The 18,925-nt window shown below is 45.3% G+C and overlaps 1 protein-coding gene across 1 annotated transcript; it reads left to right on the forward strand.

Moving 5' to 3' along the window:
• The first annotated feature begins 1,009 nt into the window (after positions 1 to 1,009).
• Positions 1,010 to 18,925, forward strand: ruvbl2 (RuvB-like AAA ATPase 2). Its single transcript, XM_041177452.1, has 15 exons — positions 1,010 to 1,096; positions 3,106 to 3,160; positions 4,488 to 4,543; positions 4,954 to 5,095; positions 5,636 to 5,765; positions 6,863 to 6,929; positions 8,742 to 8,848; positions 11,112 to 11,205; positions 11,805 to 11,928; positions 13,380 to 13,474; positions 13,653 to 13,771; positions 14,523 to 14,642; positions 16,208 to 16,337; positions 16,884 to 16,998; positions 18,777 to 18,925. The coding sequence occupies exons 1-15, from the start codon at positions 1,088 to 1,090 to the stop codon at positions 18,800 to 18,802; spliced, it is 1,389 nt and encodes a 462-aa protein (XP_041033386.1). The 5' UTR covers positions 1,010 to 1,087; the 3' UTR covers positions 18,803 to 18,925.

Raw genomic sequence — 18,925 nt, forward strand, 5'->3', positions numbered from 1 at the left:
GTACACTATTAGAAGAGATCCTAATTAAATCAATTGTACTATTGAAATATAATAAATCCCCGCCATCAGATGTGTTGGAAATCAGGAGAACTCAACACTCTCTATCTCTGCAATTTCCTCCAACCCCACAACACTCCAATAGCAGCAGGATCCAGCATATTAAGGGTAAACCTGGGACTGAGTGCAGCGCTGACCACCGGTGATGTAAGAAGGTACCTGACCCAGAGCTCAGGGCAGCCATATAGAGCCAGGTAGCAATATGTAAGGACATGTCATGGAGCCTTCTACTGTAAATATTTACATAGCTGCTTAATGGTGTCCAGGCAGTACACGTCCTGAGTAACAACAACAAAACACCCCCCCATTCGGGAAAAACCAGTACAATTTGGAAATGACTGGTACTCGTCCGAACTGGAATTTTGTTTTAAGGTATACAAGAGAAGTTCAGATCAGTACTAGTCATTTCCCGAGTTCTACTGGTTTTTCCTTATCCTGCGCTCCTCTAATTCTGGCCTCTTGCACATTCCCATTTATAACCGTCTCACCATTGGGTGACAGTGGCTTCAGTTGCCTGGGCCCCAAGCACCGGAGCTCCCTCCCTTCATCCTTCGTCTTTTAAGATGCTCCTTAAAACTGATCTATTTGACCAAGCTTTTGACCATCTGACCTAAAATCTCCTTATGTCGCTCGGGGTCATATTTTGTTCTGTAATGAGGCTGTGAAGCGTCCTGGGACGTTTATTGTGTTAAAGGCACCACAGTATATCCATTATACATATATATCTTTAAAAATTATAAATATATATTTATAAATATTTACTAAATGTGTATTTATAAATATATATAAATAATAAATACACATTTATATGTATGTATATTAAAAATATTTACATTCATAAAGATTTGGTTGAGGGTATATGTAGTCATAAAGTTGTTGTTGTTGTTGTTTTTGTTGTTGTAAGGTGGCGGGGGGAAGTTTTCTTGAACCGGACCGGAACCTTTGTTCGGCACACGGGTTTCCGGGTCGGAGCGGAGCCGCGAACGCAACCGGAAGTTGGGTCCGTCGTTAGAAACCGGCGACCGGCAGCATGGCAACGGTGAGGGGGGTGGGGAGCGGCACCGGGAGCGGGTCACAGGCGGCAGCCGGACCCCGGGGAATAATCACCCGGAAACGATAATCAACGGTTGTCCCATTGATAGAAATTCACCTGCGGAGGGAGCGCGCGACGGCCGCAGAAGGTTCTAGATCCCGGGAGTGGGGGAGAATCTGTCCGACCGCCTGACCCGTCCCCGTCCCCCACCCCCCTGATCCTACCCCCCTTTTCTGTTTGACTGGTGCGCCCCCCCCCCCTCCCCCCCCTCCCCCCCTCCCCCTTTTCTGTTTGACTGGTGCGCCCCTCCCCTCCCCTCCCCTCCCCCTTCCCCTCCCCTCCCCCTTTTCTGTTTGACTGGTGCGCCCCTCCCCTCCCCTCCCCTCCCCCTTTTCTGTTTGACTGGTGCGCCCCTCCCCTCCCCTCCCCCTTCCCCTCCCCTCCCCCTTTTCTGTTTGACTGGTGCGCCCCTCCCCTCCCCTCCCCTCCCCTCCCCCTTTTCTGTTTGACTGGTGCGCCCCCTCCCCTCCCCTCCCCCTTCCCCTCCCCCTCCCCTCCCCCTTTTCTGTTTGACTGGTGCGCCCCCCTCCCTCCCCCCCCCCTTTTCTGTTTGACTGGTGCGCCCCCCCCTCCCCTCCCCTCCCCTCCCCTCCCCTCCCCCTTTTCTGTTTGACTGGTGCGCCCCCCCCTCCCCTCCCCTCCCCTCCCCCTTTTCTGTTTGACTGGTGCGCCCCCCCCCTCCCCTCCCCTCCCCTCCCCTCCCCCTTTTCTGTTTGACTGGTGCGCCCCCCCCCTCCCCTCCCCCCCCCTCCCCCTTTTCTGTTTGACTGGTGCGCCCCCCCCCTCCCCTCCCCTCCCCTCCCCTCCCCTCCCCCTTTTCTGTTTGACTGGTGCCCCCCCCTCCCCCCCCCCCTCCCCCCCCCCCCCTCCCCTCCCCCCCCCCCCCTCCCCTCCCCCTCCCCCTTTTCTGTTTGACTGGTGCGCCCCCCCCTCCCCTCCCCTCCCCTCCCCTCCCCCTTTTCTGTTTGACTGGTGCGTCCCCCCTCCCCCCTTTCTGTTTGACTGGTGCGCCCCCCCCCCTCCCCTTTTCTGTTTGACTGGTGCGCCGCCCCCCCCCCCCACCCCCACCCCCACCCCCACCCCCACCTCCTTTTCTGTTGGACTGGTGACCGCCCCCTTTTTCTGTTTGACCGATGCCCCCCCCCCCCCCTTTCTGTTCTGTTTGACTAGTGCCTATTAGTCCTCCCCTATTGTATAGTCGAATGTTTCAGTTTAATGATCTGACCATCGCATGCCCTCTCTTACTGCTACATTAAGAGTGTCAGCCCAAACTAACCACTCAAGCCAGGGTTTGAACCCATGATTTTTCAGCTCAGGTTTGCAGGTCTACCCACTTCCCCAAACTGCTGCTGCTTTTTATTTTGTTTCAGGCGTCCTGAGCCACATTAAAGCTGTTTGGTTGCTGCAGTGCAGCCTTTTAACTGAGTTGTCTGGGCTGCAGCCCCACCCTGAGCTCCAATCTCCGAGAAGCAGGGTTACATGAGGGACAGAAATCAGCCGCAATGAAATAAAATAAACAGCCGTCCTTCCAATCTGGACAGGGCCAACCAGTATATTTTGAATGAATGAAAATTCACTTCAGCCTGAAGGAGACCCCACATTCACTGAGGGATGCAGTGCTGGGGAGTGCCCCACTTCTCTTAAACAATGTGGCCATGATGGTTGCAAAGCAACAATTGGAGAGCAATATTGCTGCTGTTACTACAAACACAGCTAGCAATGTTGTATTAGCTGAAGCAAGAAAAACAGTAGCTGCTGCCAAATTATAGGACACAGATACCATTGGTAAAATCCTACAGTCTAAGCTTTAAGGATGTTCATTGATGCAGCTGCTTTATAATTTATTTTACGATGTGTTTGTTGAAGTTACAGTGAGGCCACTGCTTGAATTCACTTTATACCATAGTTAAAACTTGTTCCTTTTTCAATGTATTTTACGGATCTATATTTTTCAGACCACTGCAACAAAGGTTCCTGAAGTGAGGGATGTCACCAGGATAGAGAGAATTGGTAGGTTTTCTTTAAATGTTGTCCATTGTTAGCTTCTTATCTCCACTGCTAGGCTGCAGACAGCACACCTCTTCCCCCAACTCCTCCCACCAAGCACTTGACTGAATAAAAACAAAAAAACTGCGGATGCTGGAAATCCAAAACAAAAACAGAATTACCTGGAAAAACTCAGCAGGTCTGGCAGCATCGGCGGAGAAGAAAAGAGTTGACGCAGTCTGTCCGCAAGAATGACCCAAACCTCCGTGTCGCTTGCCATTTTAACACTCCACCCTGCTCTCTTGCCCACATGTCTGTCCTTGGCTTGCTGCATTGTTCCAGTGAAGCCCAACGCAAAGTGGAGGAACAACACCTCATCTTCCGACTAGGCACTTTACAGCCTTCCGGACTGAATATTGAATTCAACAACTTTAGGTCTTGAGCTCCCCCCTCCATCCCCACTCCCTTTCTGTTTCTTCCCCCTTCCTTTTGTTTTTTTCCAATAAATTATGTAGATTTTTCTTTTCCCACCTATTTACATTATTTTTAAATATTTTAAATCTCTTATGCTCCCCCCACCCCCCACCAGAGCTATACCTTGAGTGCCCTACCATCCATTCTTAATTAGCACTTTTGTTTAGATAATATCACCAACTTTAACACCTATGTGTTCTTTTGTCCTGTTGTTTGTGACATCTTTTGATCTGCTTCTATCACTGCTTTTGCCTACAACCACACCACCCCCCTCCACTTCTCTCTCTCTCTCTCTCCCCCCCCCCCACCCCGCCACCCCTCACACACACACACGCACACTCACCGTAAACCAGCTTATATTTCAACTCTTTGTTGGACTCAAACTCAAGTTCTGTCGAAGGGTCATGAGGACTCGAAACATCAACACTTGACTGAATAGCCTTGCTTTGCCTCTTGAACCTAGACAATGAATATCAGTGTGCTGTGCATTCAGGGCACCTGACAGCTATCAGAAATGAGTGCTGCCCAATTTTTACCCTTGCTAGTCCAAAAGTGTTGAGGACAAACATAACTCCCCCTATGTGTATCCTGACAGCAATCAGCTCAAAATTCTAATCTGGGATCACCTTGTCTCTGGTTCACTGTCACATCAGGTGATGCTTTGACCCAATGAGTCACTGTGGGAGAAACTCTTAATTTATTACAAATCAAATTCCATTTGAGGTGCATGTCTCCTGTGCGCACAATTGTGTCTTGTGGTCACAGATAACATCAAGACCTTTTTTATATATTAAAAAAAATTCCTGAATATAAAATTACTGGTCCTGGGAGTTGACTCAATTATTTGAAATAACTGGTATCTTTCCACTTTCCACAGGTGCCCATTCGCACATCCGTGGCTTGGGACTTGATGATGCCTTGGAACCCCGACAGGTACAGTACGGAGGCACTAAGTAGTTGGACTTGGGACTGGAGGGACTTACATAGTTTTTTGCAGTAGCGGAGATTGCAGGAGGCTCATATGATGCTGACTCCTCTAATTAGACACCACTAGCACATTTCCTATGCAACTTTCTTTCCTGATGGTTCAGATTGGGTACAGTTCCATCAGTGTCGGCAAGGTTTCCTGTTCCAAATGGCTATTCTTGAAGCAGTGTGTGTTTTAGGCAGCCTAATTGACTCAAATTTATTTACATTTACTTTCCAGTGGAGGTTACTGGTTAGCAATCAGGAATAGGAGCCCTGCTCTATTGATTTGCTTAGCCCTGATATACATCAGATTTGCCTATTTTATGCACTGTGAATGTTTCCTTATAGAAACATTGGCTGTTCTCTCTCACCAGGTCTCGCAGGGGATGGTAGGACAGCTGAGTGCTCGTCGTGCTGCTGGAGTCATTCTCGAGATGATTAAGGAGGGAAAGATCGCTGGGAGAGCAGTCCTCATTGCTGGTCAGCCTGGAACAGGGAAAACCGCCATTGCGATGGGTATGAGATCCTTTTCTGATTGTGTTCACGGACTCCTGTGGCACAGGAAGCAACTTTTAATTTATTTTTGAAGTGGTTCAAAAATACTTGCATTTTTAGAGTGCCTGATACAATCTCAGAAACATCTCAAAGCACTTCTATGATAAATTCTGTTTAAAATGTGGCACTTCATTAAAAAAAAATATGGTTAAAGGAGACCATTCGGTCCAGTTAGCTCCTCTTTTCATATAAACATGCCATCTTTCCTGAAGTGGATGTAACTGCCTCTTGAATGGTATCTGAGTTTGTTCCCAGCTCGCCTGGGGATCATTCCAAGCATTTACCACCCTGTATGAAAAAGGCATTCCCCTGGCCTTTTCCTAGTTTTATGCCTGTATCCCAAAGCTATGGTTTAGCCCCAGAAATCATGCTCCGGATTAATCCTTTCACTCTGTGCCTTGCGTATCTCTGCAAAGCCCATCTGAAGAGTTCACCTGTCTGATGAGCCTGCAGGGTGTGTGATTTCTGCTTACCATTGAAAATGGATTCTTGTTTCTGCAGGGATGGCGCAGACCCTAGGGCAGGACACTCCATTCACAGCGATCGCTGGCAGCGAAATCTTCTCTCTCGAAATGAGCAAAACGGAAGCGCTAACCCAGGCTTTCCGCCGATCCATCGGTGTCCGTATCAAGTAAATATAGCCTACCTTGCTTGTCATAGTTACTTGTTTTAACATAATGTTATGCTAGCCCCTCCCTATTGCAGCCTTTGTTGTCTCACTATTTTATCAATGTTACCAAGGTCATCTGATGCTTCCTTTCTTGCCACACCCCACCCCCCCCTCCCCGAGCTGTAAGCATGCTGTCCTACACTCTCCTCTCCTGCTGCATTTTCCCCTCTATAGTATTGAAATATACTCGTCACCCAGCCTTCCAGAAAACCCAAGCTTGGCATCGTCCAATAACTGCTCATCCTTTTTACTTTTGCCAATCTGGATCCACACCATCTTTTTGTAGATAAGGCTTAATGTTTCAAGACTGCTCTGTAACATGACTTTTCAACAGTTTGTAACGTAACTTGTTTGCAGATCCACGTCAATCAGATTATTTTGTTGTGGGGTGGTGTAGGCAGAGGGCCATAATTAGCATTCAGGAGTCTGGGATTTGGCCTTGGTCATATTATCCATCTGGCTGTAAACTGGGATTAACGTTTAATCATTATATTTATGCAATAGTGCTAGAGGATATGATGAAGAGGGAGAGGTTAGCTCTTTCCTCCTCTGTCCATACTTAAAAACTACAGGGTAGACCTTTGGCACTGGGGCTTGTGAGCTTTTAACAGGATAGAAGCCCTTATCACAAAATTGAACTGTGCTTGTAGTCCAATCTGTGCCCAACTTTGTGATGAGGACTTCTGCTCCACCAAAGAGAAAACTCTGCTCTCAAGACTGAAAGAATGTTGTAATATCTTGGAAAAAGGTCCCTCTGTTGGACTTCTGCAGTTTTATTTTAAGTCCTTGCCCGTCCTTTTGAATGCACATTAATACAAGATAATGTGCTGCAGAAACAGATGAATACTAGATTTTTGAGTACAATTGATCAGGGTAACTTTCAGGACAAATGGAATTTCTGAGTGACGCTGTAGATATAAGGTACAGAGATCAGGAGCTTATGAAGTGGTGAAATGTGCATCTGCAATTATGTGACAGGAGGCTTTAATCTAGGAGAAACTTAATGTGCTAATTTAGGATGGATTTACTTTAGTAAGAATTTTCTTTCCCTAAAATAGAGAGGAGACTGAAATAATAGAGGGAGAAGTTGTGGAAATTCAGATTGACAGACCAGCCACTGGCACGGTAGGTTCAGACTAATGAATGTGTGTTGGAGAAATGTCTTTGTGTTTCCTTTTTTTTAATGCATCATTCTTAAAAGGAAATTCTTTATTGGAAGCATGTTTCTTATTTCTTTACTAGTCTTAAATGGGGGGAGCAAAACTTCCCAGTGGTGCAATTGGCCTTCATGTCTTGGGAGAAGGAAAGAGAAAATCGGTCAGGGCTCCCACTGCTGATTGCTATCAAGTGTCTGCTGGTTGAATGACCTTTGTCCACAATGCCTCACACGACTGAAGAGCTGGCTGGCTCTCACTGTCGCTGCTTGTACACGTTTTGGGAGAGGTACTGGAAGGCAACTTTCAAGGCAACCCTAGCCCCATGCCCAGCAAAGATTCAGCATCTTTGAGAGGACAGTTGGAAGTAATAAGCAAAACAAAGCAACAGTAGCAAAAATATCCAAGTGCACACCCCAACCAATGCCACCATTTAACAGTGCCCATTGAAATTTGAATTTATTGGGATGAAAATCACTGGTCACCCACCAGGACTAAGAATTCTGATTCAGAAGTGCCGATGAGTCCTATGGGATATAGGGTTAGAGCGGGAAGGTGATTGAGGTAAAAGATCAGCCATGATCTTATTGAATGGTGGAGCAGGCTCGAAGGGCCAAGTGGCCTACATCAGCTCTTATTTCTTACGTTCTAACAACTTCTAAATTTTCCAGATAAGTAAAGCAGGTTAAAGGAGCCAGCCAGTCAGCTATGGGGTCCGAGAAAGGAGCTAGCCCTCAAACTAACAGAAGCCAAGAACTATTGATGGGTTGCTCCTGCAGGTCATGTAAGCAGACTGAGAACATGCATGGGTGGAAAGTACCATTAAAAGGGAAGACATCCTTAAAATATATTTTTACTGTGGCAAATTTTGAGGATAACATTGAAGTATGAGTTATCCTGTCTCTGGCACTGCCTAATCAAAGAGTATGACCCCTTTTTAACTGAGTAAGAGATAGATGGTGCAGTTTCCCTTTTAGTTCTGGGACTCCATTCAGATCCTGCCTAGACAAATGGGAAGTAAGTCTCCCTTGCCTGCTAGTTAGAATCATAGAATGGTTATAGCATGGAAGGAGGCTATTCGGCCTGACAAGTCCTCGCTGGCTCTCTGCAAGAACTATCCAGTTAGTCCCACTCTACCCTTGCTGCGTAGCTCTGCAAGTTTTTGCCTTCATGTGCTTTCTGATTTCCTTTTGAAAGCCTTCATCACCACTTCAGGCAGTGCATTACAGCTTCTAAGCACTTGTTACATGAAAATGTTTTACCCTTTAGTTCTTTAGCCACTCGCCTTAAATCTCTGTCCTCTGGTTCTCGTCTGTTCTGCTGTTGCTAAGTTTCTGTCCAGACCACTGATGATTTTGAACACACTACCAAATCTCCCCTTAACTTCTGCTTTAAGGATGACAACCCAGCTTCTCCAGTGTTTCCATGTAACTTGAGTAATTATATGAATTCTACATGAAATCTGTTTGAGTCAAGAGACAGGTTCAAGTGGGTGTGAACCTATAATACAAATTAGTACAGAATTAACAGTCGCACTCAGGACACAGCAAGAAATGGTGGTGACAAAAGTGAGTTGGGAAGCTGCTCTGCAGTTCGGGCTAAGGCATATTGCTGGGACAAGAGTACCCTGTGTTTTCCTGATGTCAGATCATTTTAACCCTGACCTGGAAGTTTCTATAATGCTGTCCTTGGGTGCAAACAGTGAAGAGTTTCAAATTCCCCAACACTGACATAATCCATCCAGATTAGCAATGAGCATAATTATGTATTTTCTTTCTCATAGGGTGCAAAGGTTGGAAAGCTAACCCTGAAAACAACAGAGATGGAGACAATTTATGACCTGGGGACGAAAATGATCGAGTGTTTGACGAAAGAGAAAGTGCAGGCTGGGTGGGTAGCTGCTAGCATTTAACTGACAGGAGAATGAATGTGGCTAATAACCAAGTTACACTGCGGTGCCCACCTACTCAGTTACTGTCTTTTAAGCCTTCTCCTATTGCCCACAATTTCTCTTTCTCTCCCATCTCCCTATCCGAGAAACAGCGCTGTTTAAAATAGAAAATCGGTAATATTGTCTTTGGAGTTACTGCAATTACTTTATTTTAAATTCCTCCTTTTCAGAGCTCCTTTAAGGAGTTGAACAGGTCATTGTGGAAGTTCATGAAAGTTGCCTATTGCAACTTGCCCATTTCCCTTTACCCCCTCCTCAAGAGGTAATCCCTGGCTTCTGTTTGACTTCTGCCCTGAGAACATTTTTTTTTTAAGCACATGGAATGCTTCTTATTTTGCCTCCTTTTTCAGGCTTTTCCAGCATGTGCACCTTCAGAAGTTGGGCATGCTATTACTGCCATATTTTAGCCCCCCCTGCAGGCCCTCTCCAGCAGGCATTCAGCAGAAGCTGATGCTCATTTTGATTTTATGTTTCCACGGGAGATGCTATGGCTAAGAATTTTAGCACTCACAGTGGCTCAGTAAGTTCTCCTGAGCCTGTGGCTGAGCTGCAAAGTTTCAATTTCAATTTTCACTTTTAAGTTAGTGGGTCTGAGTCAGGGAACTAGGTGAGACACTATAAATAGCCTCACTCAGTTACCATTTCTGCCTTTGATAGCTACTCAGTGCCCCGCCATCCGCCACCACCACCACCGCTTTTGTGGGTGTTGGATGAGGGCTGGTTCGGCTTGGCTATGATGCCCACCACAAATAGCACGCTGATGCTGTCTGACTGGACCCATACATAACAGATCAAACGAGGTAAGCTTATGGAACTGTGTTGCACTGGAAAGAAAATCAGGGAGCACTTTAGCCTGTGGCAACTGCACATCTCGCATGCGCCTCCTAAGGTTTCTGTCACACAGGGTGGAATCTTGTGTGGGTCTCACCAGCCGGCATAAACTCGCCTCTTTGCAGGAAGAGTGCATCATGTGCCGTTCAGGCACTTGACAGGTCAATGGCTGGCCATCCCTGGGCTCGTGGACCCTAGCAGTGGAAGTTGCCCACACTCCACCCCACCCGCTTATTGAATGGCAGCACCACCAGGCCACAGGTGAGTGACAGTGGTGGGAGGGGGATTGGCAACAAGGGCAGGGCAGTGATTCTCAGCGGTCCCTCAGCTTCTCCATGCCGGGTTCCGTGATCAGGCACTGAGTGCTTTCTCCCTATCCCCCAGGGAATGGGATGTGAGCGTCACTACTAGGCCAGCATTTATTGTTTGTTAGGCCATTTCGGAGGGCATTTAAGAGTCAATCTCTCACGATGAACTGTAGGCTGGACCAGGGAAGGGTGATATTTGTTAGTAAACTAGATGGGCTTTTCCAACAAAAAAATGGGCAATGGGTTTTGTTTTTAATAGTCATCATTAGACTTTTAATTTCAGGTTTTTATTGAATTCAAATTTCACCATCTGCCATGGTGGGATTCGAACCTTAGTCCCCAGAGCATTACTCTGAGTCTCTGGATTACCAGGCCAATGATAGTGCCACTATGCCATTGCTTCCCCTTGCTTGTTGTGATCCCCCAACCCAGCCATGGGGTAATACCAGCAGCAGTGGGATGAGGCCCCTAATGGGCATTAATTGCTCACTTAATGGCCTTAGTTGGTCACGACCCTCCTCAACACAGAGTGATGTCAGGCTGCCACCCTCCTGCCTAACTTAGTTCTGCTCTCCCCCCTCCCCCCACAAAAGGTTCCCCTTGTCACCAAACTCACCGTGGGGGAGAGGGCACCAGAATTTGTCCGTAGTTTCTTGCAGGTGATGAAAGATAATGAGAGTGCTGTGTGTTGGTATTGTTGATAATTAATGCCACAGAAAATTGGCTGATGGCCATCAGCGCTAGTTATGTTTAGTTTGGGCTACACATTTAAAACAAACTTATAATCATTGATCCTCATAGATAAGTGTCAAAATTACCAAGTGTTTCCATGTAAACTTCAGTTTGGTAAATGTGATAAAACATGTTAGCACAATCAAACTCAAGGTGAAAATAATAGTTCAGGTTGTTGCAATGTGTGGACTCAGCAACAGTACTTCAAATTCTGTTCAATTTAAAGAAAATAGCTTCATCGTATTATATAGGACTAAAGATTTTTATCAGCTCTCTGTCAAACGCTAATGGAATTATGTCAATTTGATTTCCCTGCTTTTTCTTTTTGTAGAGATGTGATCACCATTGATAAGGCGACAGGCAAGATTAGCAAACTTGGCCGGTCCTTCACACGAGCTCGCGATTATGATGCCATGGGGGCCCAGGTATGCCTTGTTTTGTGAGTGTTTGTATGTTTTTTGGTTGGTTTGTCTGCCACCATAGCCACCAGAGAACCGAGAGGCTGCTGGCTGAAAATACACGTGTGCAGCCTGAGAGTGTTAACTATTAATGGAGGTTTTCAGTATGGGTGAGGGGGTGGGGTGTACACCATATCTAGCGATTTCTATCAAAACACATCAGACTCTTCCCCTTGAAGAGCAGGAGGCTGAGTTGCTTGGTGGTCATTATCTAGATGGTATCTGTGTGTATGTGTTGGATCAAACTTGGCTGTGATGCTGTCTGAAGTTGAATAGCTTTCTTGCAATTGCTGCCTTAGACTCACTCAGTTAGTTGATTGAAGTGCAATTGTACCCCAGGAGGTTGGGGGGGGGTGGGGGGGGTGGTATTAAAAAAAAGAAAAACTACAAAAAATTAAAATAAAAGCAAAATACTGCAGATGCTGAGAATCTGAAATAAAAACAGAAAATGCTGGAAAAACTCAGCAGGTCTGGCAGCTTCTGTGGAGAGAGAAACAAGATTTTGAGTCCGTATGACTCTGCTTCAGACAAAAAGAGCAACTTTGTGAAAACATTCCTTTCTGCAGACAAAATTTGTGCAATGTCCAGACGGAGAGCTTCAGAAACGGAAGGAGGTGGTTCACACGGTGACACTGCATGAGATTGATGTGATCAACAGCAGGACACAGGGATTCCTGGCATTGTTCTCAGGTAAGACCTGTGGGCCCAGCGAAGCCATAAGTCACTAGCAGCAAATACAGATTGCAAAAGGTTCAAAAGATCAGGTGTCCAGCATGTCCCCTGCGATGCCTCATTAGGAAAGCACTCTACTTAGTGTAGAGCTGAGCTCACTCAGAACTGGAAAGCCCTACTCTGTGCAGCCTGTCTGCGCTGTTAGTTGACCTGAGCCTGCACAGTGGTCGGGGCACTGCAATTGACCATGCACATTAGCTGAGGAGAAAGGGGGGGAAAAACTCAGCCCAGGATTGCCACCTAATCTCTATCCATTGAGACCCACCCCACTGAAAGTTTTGTAGACTTCAGATGAAAATAGAATCTGACTTAGCTTTAAGGCCCTCCCAGGTTTCATATCTTGCTAACACACACAGTGGTCACCTGGCTAAACTTGTGTGACATTACCTCTGAAAGAATACCCCTGAGACAGGAAAGAAAAACAGGGAAGTCAAATGGAAAACCTAGGATGGCCCTCAGCTGCTGTCCTGCTGAAATAAATTTGTGTGTTTGTGTTTCATTCTGTAGTCACAAAGTCATGGTTTCACAGGGTGGTGGGCTCCCTGGCCTGAGTATGGTCTTTTATTTGTGGCTTGGAGCTCAGCATGAGAGGGGGAAAGAAAAATACATCAAGCCATGCCAAATTTTGTATAACCCTTGTATACATTTCCCTCGCAGCCTTGTAGCATATGACTTTCGCAACATAACCATGTGTGTAGCTGTCTTAATTTGTGGCTTGGATGCAAAAACATTGTATACAACACCTCACAGCTACTTTAATGCTTTTTTATTTTATTTTAATTCTCTCTTCCTCCGCCGCTGTAACCGTAGTACTTGTAGGTTGAAAGATTTTGTACTGTACTGTATTTCAAGAACCCCATCACCTAGAAAAGAGAGTGTCCAAACTACATTCTGTGGACCATATGTCACCTTCCCTTTCCCCAAAGCGTTGGCAATCTGGGTCACACAGGTATATATGTCTCAGTTTTGCTCCTATTTCATGTTTGTTGTTTTGTCCTGTTTTGATTTTCGTAGGCCTGAAAGTTAGCTGATCTTGTGGCTCATTTGTTCATTGTCACCATAGCTCTAGAAGGACCATTGACATTGTCTTGCTGTTTCTCTGGCTTTCTTCAAGCTTCCCTCAATCCATGTCTCAATGTTATTCACCCCTCCAATTTTTTTTTCTTCCCCTTCCATTTTTACCCTCAATTTCTCCTTTAATCTTGTGGCTATTGCCTCATAAATCCTGGATCAGAACACAGAGCTGTTGGTATCATCAACTTGAGATGTATGCAAGTTGATGGGAGCTTGGATTTCAGCTTTGTAGCCCCGAAGTCTCCCCTGTCAAGTCACAAAGGCATAAAGCTTGAACAAACCTGATCTGTAAGTGTGAAGTTTGCCTCAAATGTTCTTGTGGGTTGTCTTCATAGGTGATACTGGAGAAATCAAGTCTGAAGTTCGTGAGCAGATCAACGCCAAGGTGGCTGAATGGAGGGAAGAAGGAAAAGCAGAGATAATCCCCGGAGTAAGTTTGCAGGGATTCGGTTCTTTCTGGGAGATGGAAACCACTCCTCTTATTTGGTTCCAACCAGTGTTTAGTTAAGTAATGTCCCTCAGCACTGGCTTTCCTTATGGAGGGCATTGCATTTGAAATAACTCTGGAAGTACAATGCGTTTACTTGTCTTGTGCTGGACTTTTTCAGGTGCTGTTTATAGATGAGGTCCACATGCTGGACATTGAGTGCTTCTCCTTCCTAAACCGCGGTTTAGAGAGCGACATGGCCCCAGTGCTGATCATAGCGACAAACCGTGGGATAACCAGGTATGGCTACTCTCTAAATGAGAGCTGTCCAAATCATTTATTTTTGGAAGGTTCACAATGTGGATCCTTGGGACCACCAGTAAAACTGTAAAGCTAGTTCCTATTGACTGTAAGTTGGTGATCTTAACAGATCTTGGTGTTCTAATTGAAGATAAACCAATGAACAATGTTTCTTTGAATTGCCTTCTCTCAGGAGGTGGTTTTGTTGTTCAGGTCATGGTATAGACTAGCAGATTTTGTCTGAAGGCTGTGGCATTGTGAGCACTTGGTGTTCATAAAACCATGACCCCGCATGGTCAGCACATTTAGGAGAGCGGGGAGGGTTAGCAACTCACCAAGGCTCCTTCCAATCCCGTGACCTGTACGACCTAGAAGGATAAAGGTAGCAGGCACTTGGGAGCACCACCACCTGGAAGTTCCCCTCCAAGCCACACATCATCCTGCTTTGGAAATATATCACCATCCCTTCACTGTCCCTGGGTCAAAATCCTGGAGCACCCTCCCTAACATCAATGTGGGTGTACCACTGCAGCGGTTCAAGAAGACAGCTCACCACCACCTTCTCAAGGGCAATTCAGAATGGGCAATAAAAATGTTGGCCTAGCCAACAACACCCACATTCCGTGAAAGAATTTTAAAAATCCATTTCAAAAGGAAGACCATGCTCAGTGATTCCCAGCTGGGAATCCTTGATGTGGAAATATAAAAAGAGCCAGAGAGTGCATTCCACTTAATGTCTTCTATTTTTCAGGATCCGTGGTACAAACTACAAAAGCCCTCATGGAATTCCAATTGACTTACTGGATCGATTGGTAATCATCTCAACATCACCCTACAATGAGAAGGAAACAAAACAGATTCTAAAGATCAGGTAAGGCATTCAGTGTGCCAGTCTCAGGAAAAACAAAGGAGGAACTCTATGACTCTTAACTACAGTGCAGCAGAATAGTAGCATTTGGGTTTGTGATTGCTGTCTTCCAGCACAGTAAACCTCCATGGTGACCATCTCTGAAGAGGTGTGGGAAGAGATCCTTAAAGAGAGGAATGAATTAGTCGCTGAATTACCCTGCGCCCCACACTTTTGTATCTCCTAGTAGCTCTTATCAAAAGTGCTACAACTGGCCTCAGTGCCCCTGGGTTAAGGAGAGGCCATTTGAATCAGGTACTCAAGGGTTGCATATAGTGCTCAAACTGTATCCCTGCAAGAGCCGATCAGGAGATTGGAGAAAAACAGTTCCACGAGTCATTTGGGTGCTGAAAGAGTTCACTGGTTCAGGCGACACTTAAATAAAGTCAGTCATAGATGCTGTAAAAATGACAACTTGTTCTGAGGGCCGATGAAGCAGAGTTCACATTAAAACTTAGGTGATGAAGGGAGACAGGACTATTTCCTTCTCATTTTCACATTGACTTACCTCCTCAGAACAAAATTAGGACGTTCAGACTCTTGAACTTGTCCTGCCATTCAACAAGGTTGTGGCTGATCTATAACTCCATTCACCCGCCTTGGCTCCATAGCCCTTAACAAACTTAGCTAGAAAAAAATAGATCAATCTTGGACTTCAAATTATTGATTGAGTTAGCACCTACTGTTTTTTGTAGGAGAGACTGAAGAAGTGTTCCCCAAATTCTCTCCTGAATGACCTGGCTTTTCACATTATGTCCCCTTGTCCTAGACTACCCCACCAGCAGAAAAGGTTTCTCTCTATCTACCCTATCAATTCCAATCAAAATTTCAATCAGATCATCCCTTGACCTTATGTTCTAGGGAATATGTCTATTTCCTTTCCCTAAAGAAAACTTAAAATCCAACCCTCAAAAACAGGAAGCAAGCAACAAGAGGTAGGTAAGACTGTCACTGGATGACTGTTGCCCTTTCCTTCTGAATGAATGTAGAGGATTTGTAGGATTGTGTTTGTGATTAAACATGTTAATTATTAATCGCTGCCTCATTGGGCATTGTCCGAAGAAATTGGGGAGAGAATAACGTACAGGGTGAGGGTATGGAGGTTCTTATATTACCACCAGCTCCATCCTGTACAGTGATGATAATTCCGTTCCCTCCATCTTAATTCACAGAACAAGTTGTTTGGGAGAATTAAGCACCAAACTTTGTCCTTGACTTCCTTCAGACTGTTGCATAGCCTGTCTCCACTTGATGTAGCCTGGTAAGCCAGCTAAGGTCAGTCGTTCAGCATCAGAGTAATAGCGGACACTGGGGTTTGTACATGTGTCAGCTTATTTGGGGTACAGTTAACTGATGGTTAAGGAAATATTTTTTCAGAACGGAGCCACATTCGTTCCAATTCAGGCCACAAAGGAAGTTATGATTGTGATAAAACAAAGATAAATTTAGCAGAGTGGGGTTAGTTTAGAATCTGTAGGTGTTTTTTAGTACAGCAGACCTTCAGTTAAGTTTTGTTGCCCTGTGTACAGGTGCGAAGAGGAGGATGTGGAAATGAGCGAGGATGCATACACAGTCCTGACACGGATCGGCTTGGAAACATCACTCCGGTATTCTATCCAGCTGATTACTGCCGCTAACCTCGTCTGCAAGAAACGCAAGGTAAACAGTGAGCAGGCACACTTCCTAAAAGCTCATTTTCCTCTTTTTTTTTTAAAAATCTTTTCTTTGTCCCCTTGTGTTCATTGAGATAAGTGTTGGTGCTGGGAAATGAAGCACCTTTTGTTTTTTGCCAGCCAGTGTCAGCATCAAGCACTCCTGGGTAAGGCAGTGACGATTAGATGCAAAGCAAAACTCCTCCTATTCTCTCACCAACAATGTGCCTCAGGCCCAAGTGCAAATGAGCCAATACCCCTTTTACTGTGACATTATTCAATTTGTCTTTCATGTCCTTCATGTTGCCTCACTGCTAAAGTGGTGCAGAATTAGGTGATAGAAGATTGCAAGATTCATCTCAGTTGGGTTATGCAGCTAACAGAGAAAACTTTCCATGTATCTTCCTCCATGTATCTAGCCTCGATCTCAGAGGTGGAAATACTTTTTCTCACGTGCTACATGATATGATCTGTTCCCCTTTCCACTCCTCTCACAGAGTTCTCTCTCATTTTAGTGCTGGTAACTATTGGTTTCCTCTCTTATTTGCACCAGGGAACAGAGGTACAAGTGGATGACATTAAGCGGGTTTACTCCCTCTTCCTGGATGAGTCACGCTCAACACAGTACATGAAAGAGTACCAGGATGCCTTCATGTTCAATGAAATGAGTGAGTTCAGTTCATCAGTGGCAGCAGTGAATTATTAATAAGTGAAAACCTTGACTGTAACAGTTTTGTCAGAGACTGTGGGGATATTAGCAGTCACCTCTCCAATAAAATCCAGAGCATGTGAAATATGGTCGGCTGCTGTGCAGGCACAGTTCTTTGCTGTAGTAATTATGCCGAGCAGTCATCCCTCGTGTTAAACATCCCTGCTGTCAGCCTCCCATTAAGAGGACATTCTTTAATTGAATTATGTACATCTCCTTTTTGCATTTGTTTCTGGGTTGTGGGCAGCAATGGCAAAGGTGGCACGCAGGACCCATCACAAATTACTGAGTTGGTGATGGTGCTCCCACAACGTTATTCAGTTGGGAAGTTCAGGATTTCGATCCAGAGGTGAAAGCTGCCTGTCTGAGGCGGGAAGCTGATAATGTTCCCTGGTATTGCTGCTCTTAACCCTCGTGTTGGTGGAGTCATGGGGCTGTGAGGTGCTGTTGATATAAGCTTGGTGAGTTGCAGTGCATTTTAAACAGTAGTGGGGCACCAATCAAGCAGGCTGCACTGCTCTACTCTACATGATCTACATGATGTCCATCTTGTTGAGTATATTGCAGCTGCAGCCAACTAATAATTGTAAGTATTTAATTGTGTTTGTAGATAGAGGAAAGAATTTGAGGTTTCAAGATGTGAGACACTTGTCACATAGCATCCAGCACCTACCCTTCTCTTGTAGCCACAGGGCTAATGTGAGCCTAGTTAAACTTCTGATCAGCTCCAAGATGGAGATGGTGCTGTTGAAAATCCAGAAGACTAGGTTAATTTTTGTCTTTTTGGAGGTGGTCATTGCCTGGCACTTACCAAGTTGATGATCTTTGGCACATGGGAAAGAGTGGGCTTTCCATTTTAGACAAGTGCTGTTAGGGAGGAATTTCCAGATTTTGACCTAGTGATGATGAAGGAACACAATATATTTCCAAATCAGGATGATGTGTGACTTGGAGAGTATCTTGCAGGTGGTGGTGTTCCCATAAACTTCCAGGTATAGAAGTCATGGATTTGGAAGGTGCTGTCAAGGATGCCTTGGTGAGTTGCTGCAGTGCATCTTGAATAACTCGCCTGCCTGCCCAGACTCTCATATAGAGAATGGTAACTTGGTTGAAATACCAGAGGGCAACTGAGAACCTCACCCCAGAAAGTCAGTGTCTCCTGCAGAGGATTGGGGGATAAGAACTGGGTGGATATGGGGGTAAAACAATAATGTGAGACACTTGGTGTAGCACTTTGTAATTAGACAGTCAATTTGAAGATTCCTGACCATTGCCCATTCTCCTGTGCCTCATTTGAGTGCTAATGCCTAGTATTTTAAGATATATAGATTGCAAAGCCGTGCTGTATCGATAATGCTCCGCTATCAAATGGTATCTTATAACAAGCTTGGACTGACTCTGCACTGTAATTTTCTCTCCATCCTGTATGGAGGTGGAATGAAGTATTTCCCTAAGAATTTCTCTACATGTCTGTACTGCAGCAATAAAGTAATGCACCACATCGGGGACAGGACATGATGTCACACTTGAGTCTGCTACCCTCGCATGGAGGTGCTCACATCTGTTCTCCCACACTGGTGTGCATACGCTCGCGCACTCACTCTCTCTCTCACACACGCACACCTCCCTACTGTGGTAACTGGACAGCAGTCAGAATAAGGGACTTTGGCTCCATTGCCTAGGAAACAGTTTTACATATTTACACTTAACTCCTCTTTCCCTTTTATTCGTTTGCAGAAGGCGAATCGATGGACACTACTTAAGTCTTGATGATGTGAATGCTGTGACGATGTTTATTACAATGAAGACCTGATCATTTTGTTGATTTGATGCATATTTTTAATCTGTCCCCAAAGTTTTTTTTGTACAATAAATTCTGAAAGTTT

This window comes from Carcharodon carcharias, chromosome 31 (assembly GCF_017639515.1).
Source record: "Carcharodon carcharias isolate sCarCar2 chromosome 31, sCarCar2.pri, whole genome shotgun sequence".
NCBI lineage: Eukaryota > Metazoa > Chordata > Chondrichthyes > Lamniformes > Lamnidae > Carcharodon > Carcharodon carcharias.

Excerpts from the sequence above, each read along its gene's own strand:
- ruvbl2 (XM_041177452.1), top strand. Across the intron at positions 5,766-6,862 it reads TCCATCGGTGTCCGTATCAA|AGAGGAGACTGAAATAATAG; the intron begins GTAAATATAGCC and ends TCCCTAAAATAG. Across the intron at positions 11,929-13,379 it reads ATTCCTGGCATTGTTCTCAG|GTGATACTGGAGAAATCAAG; the intron begins GTAAGACCTGTG and ends TTGTCTTCATAG.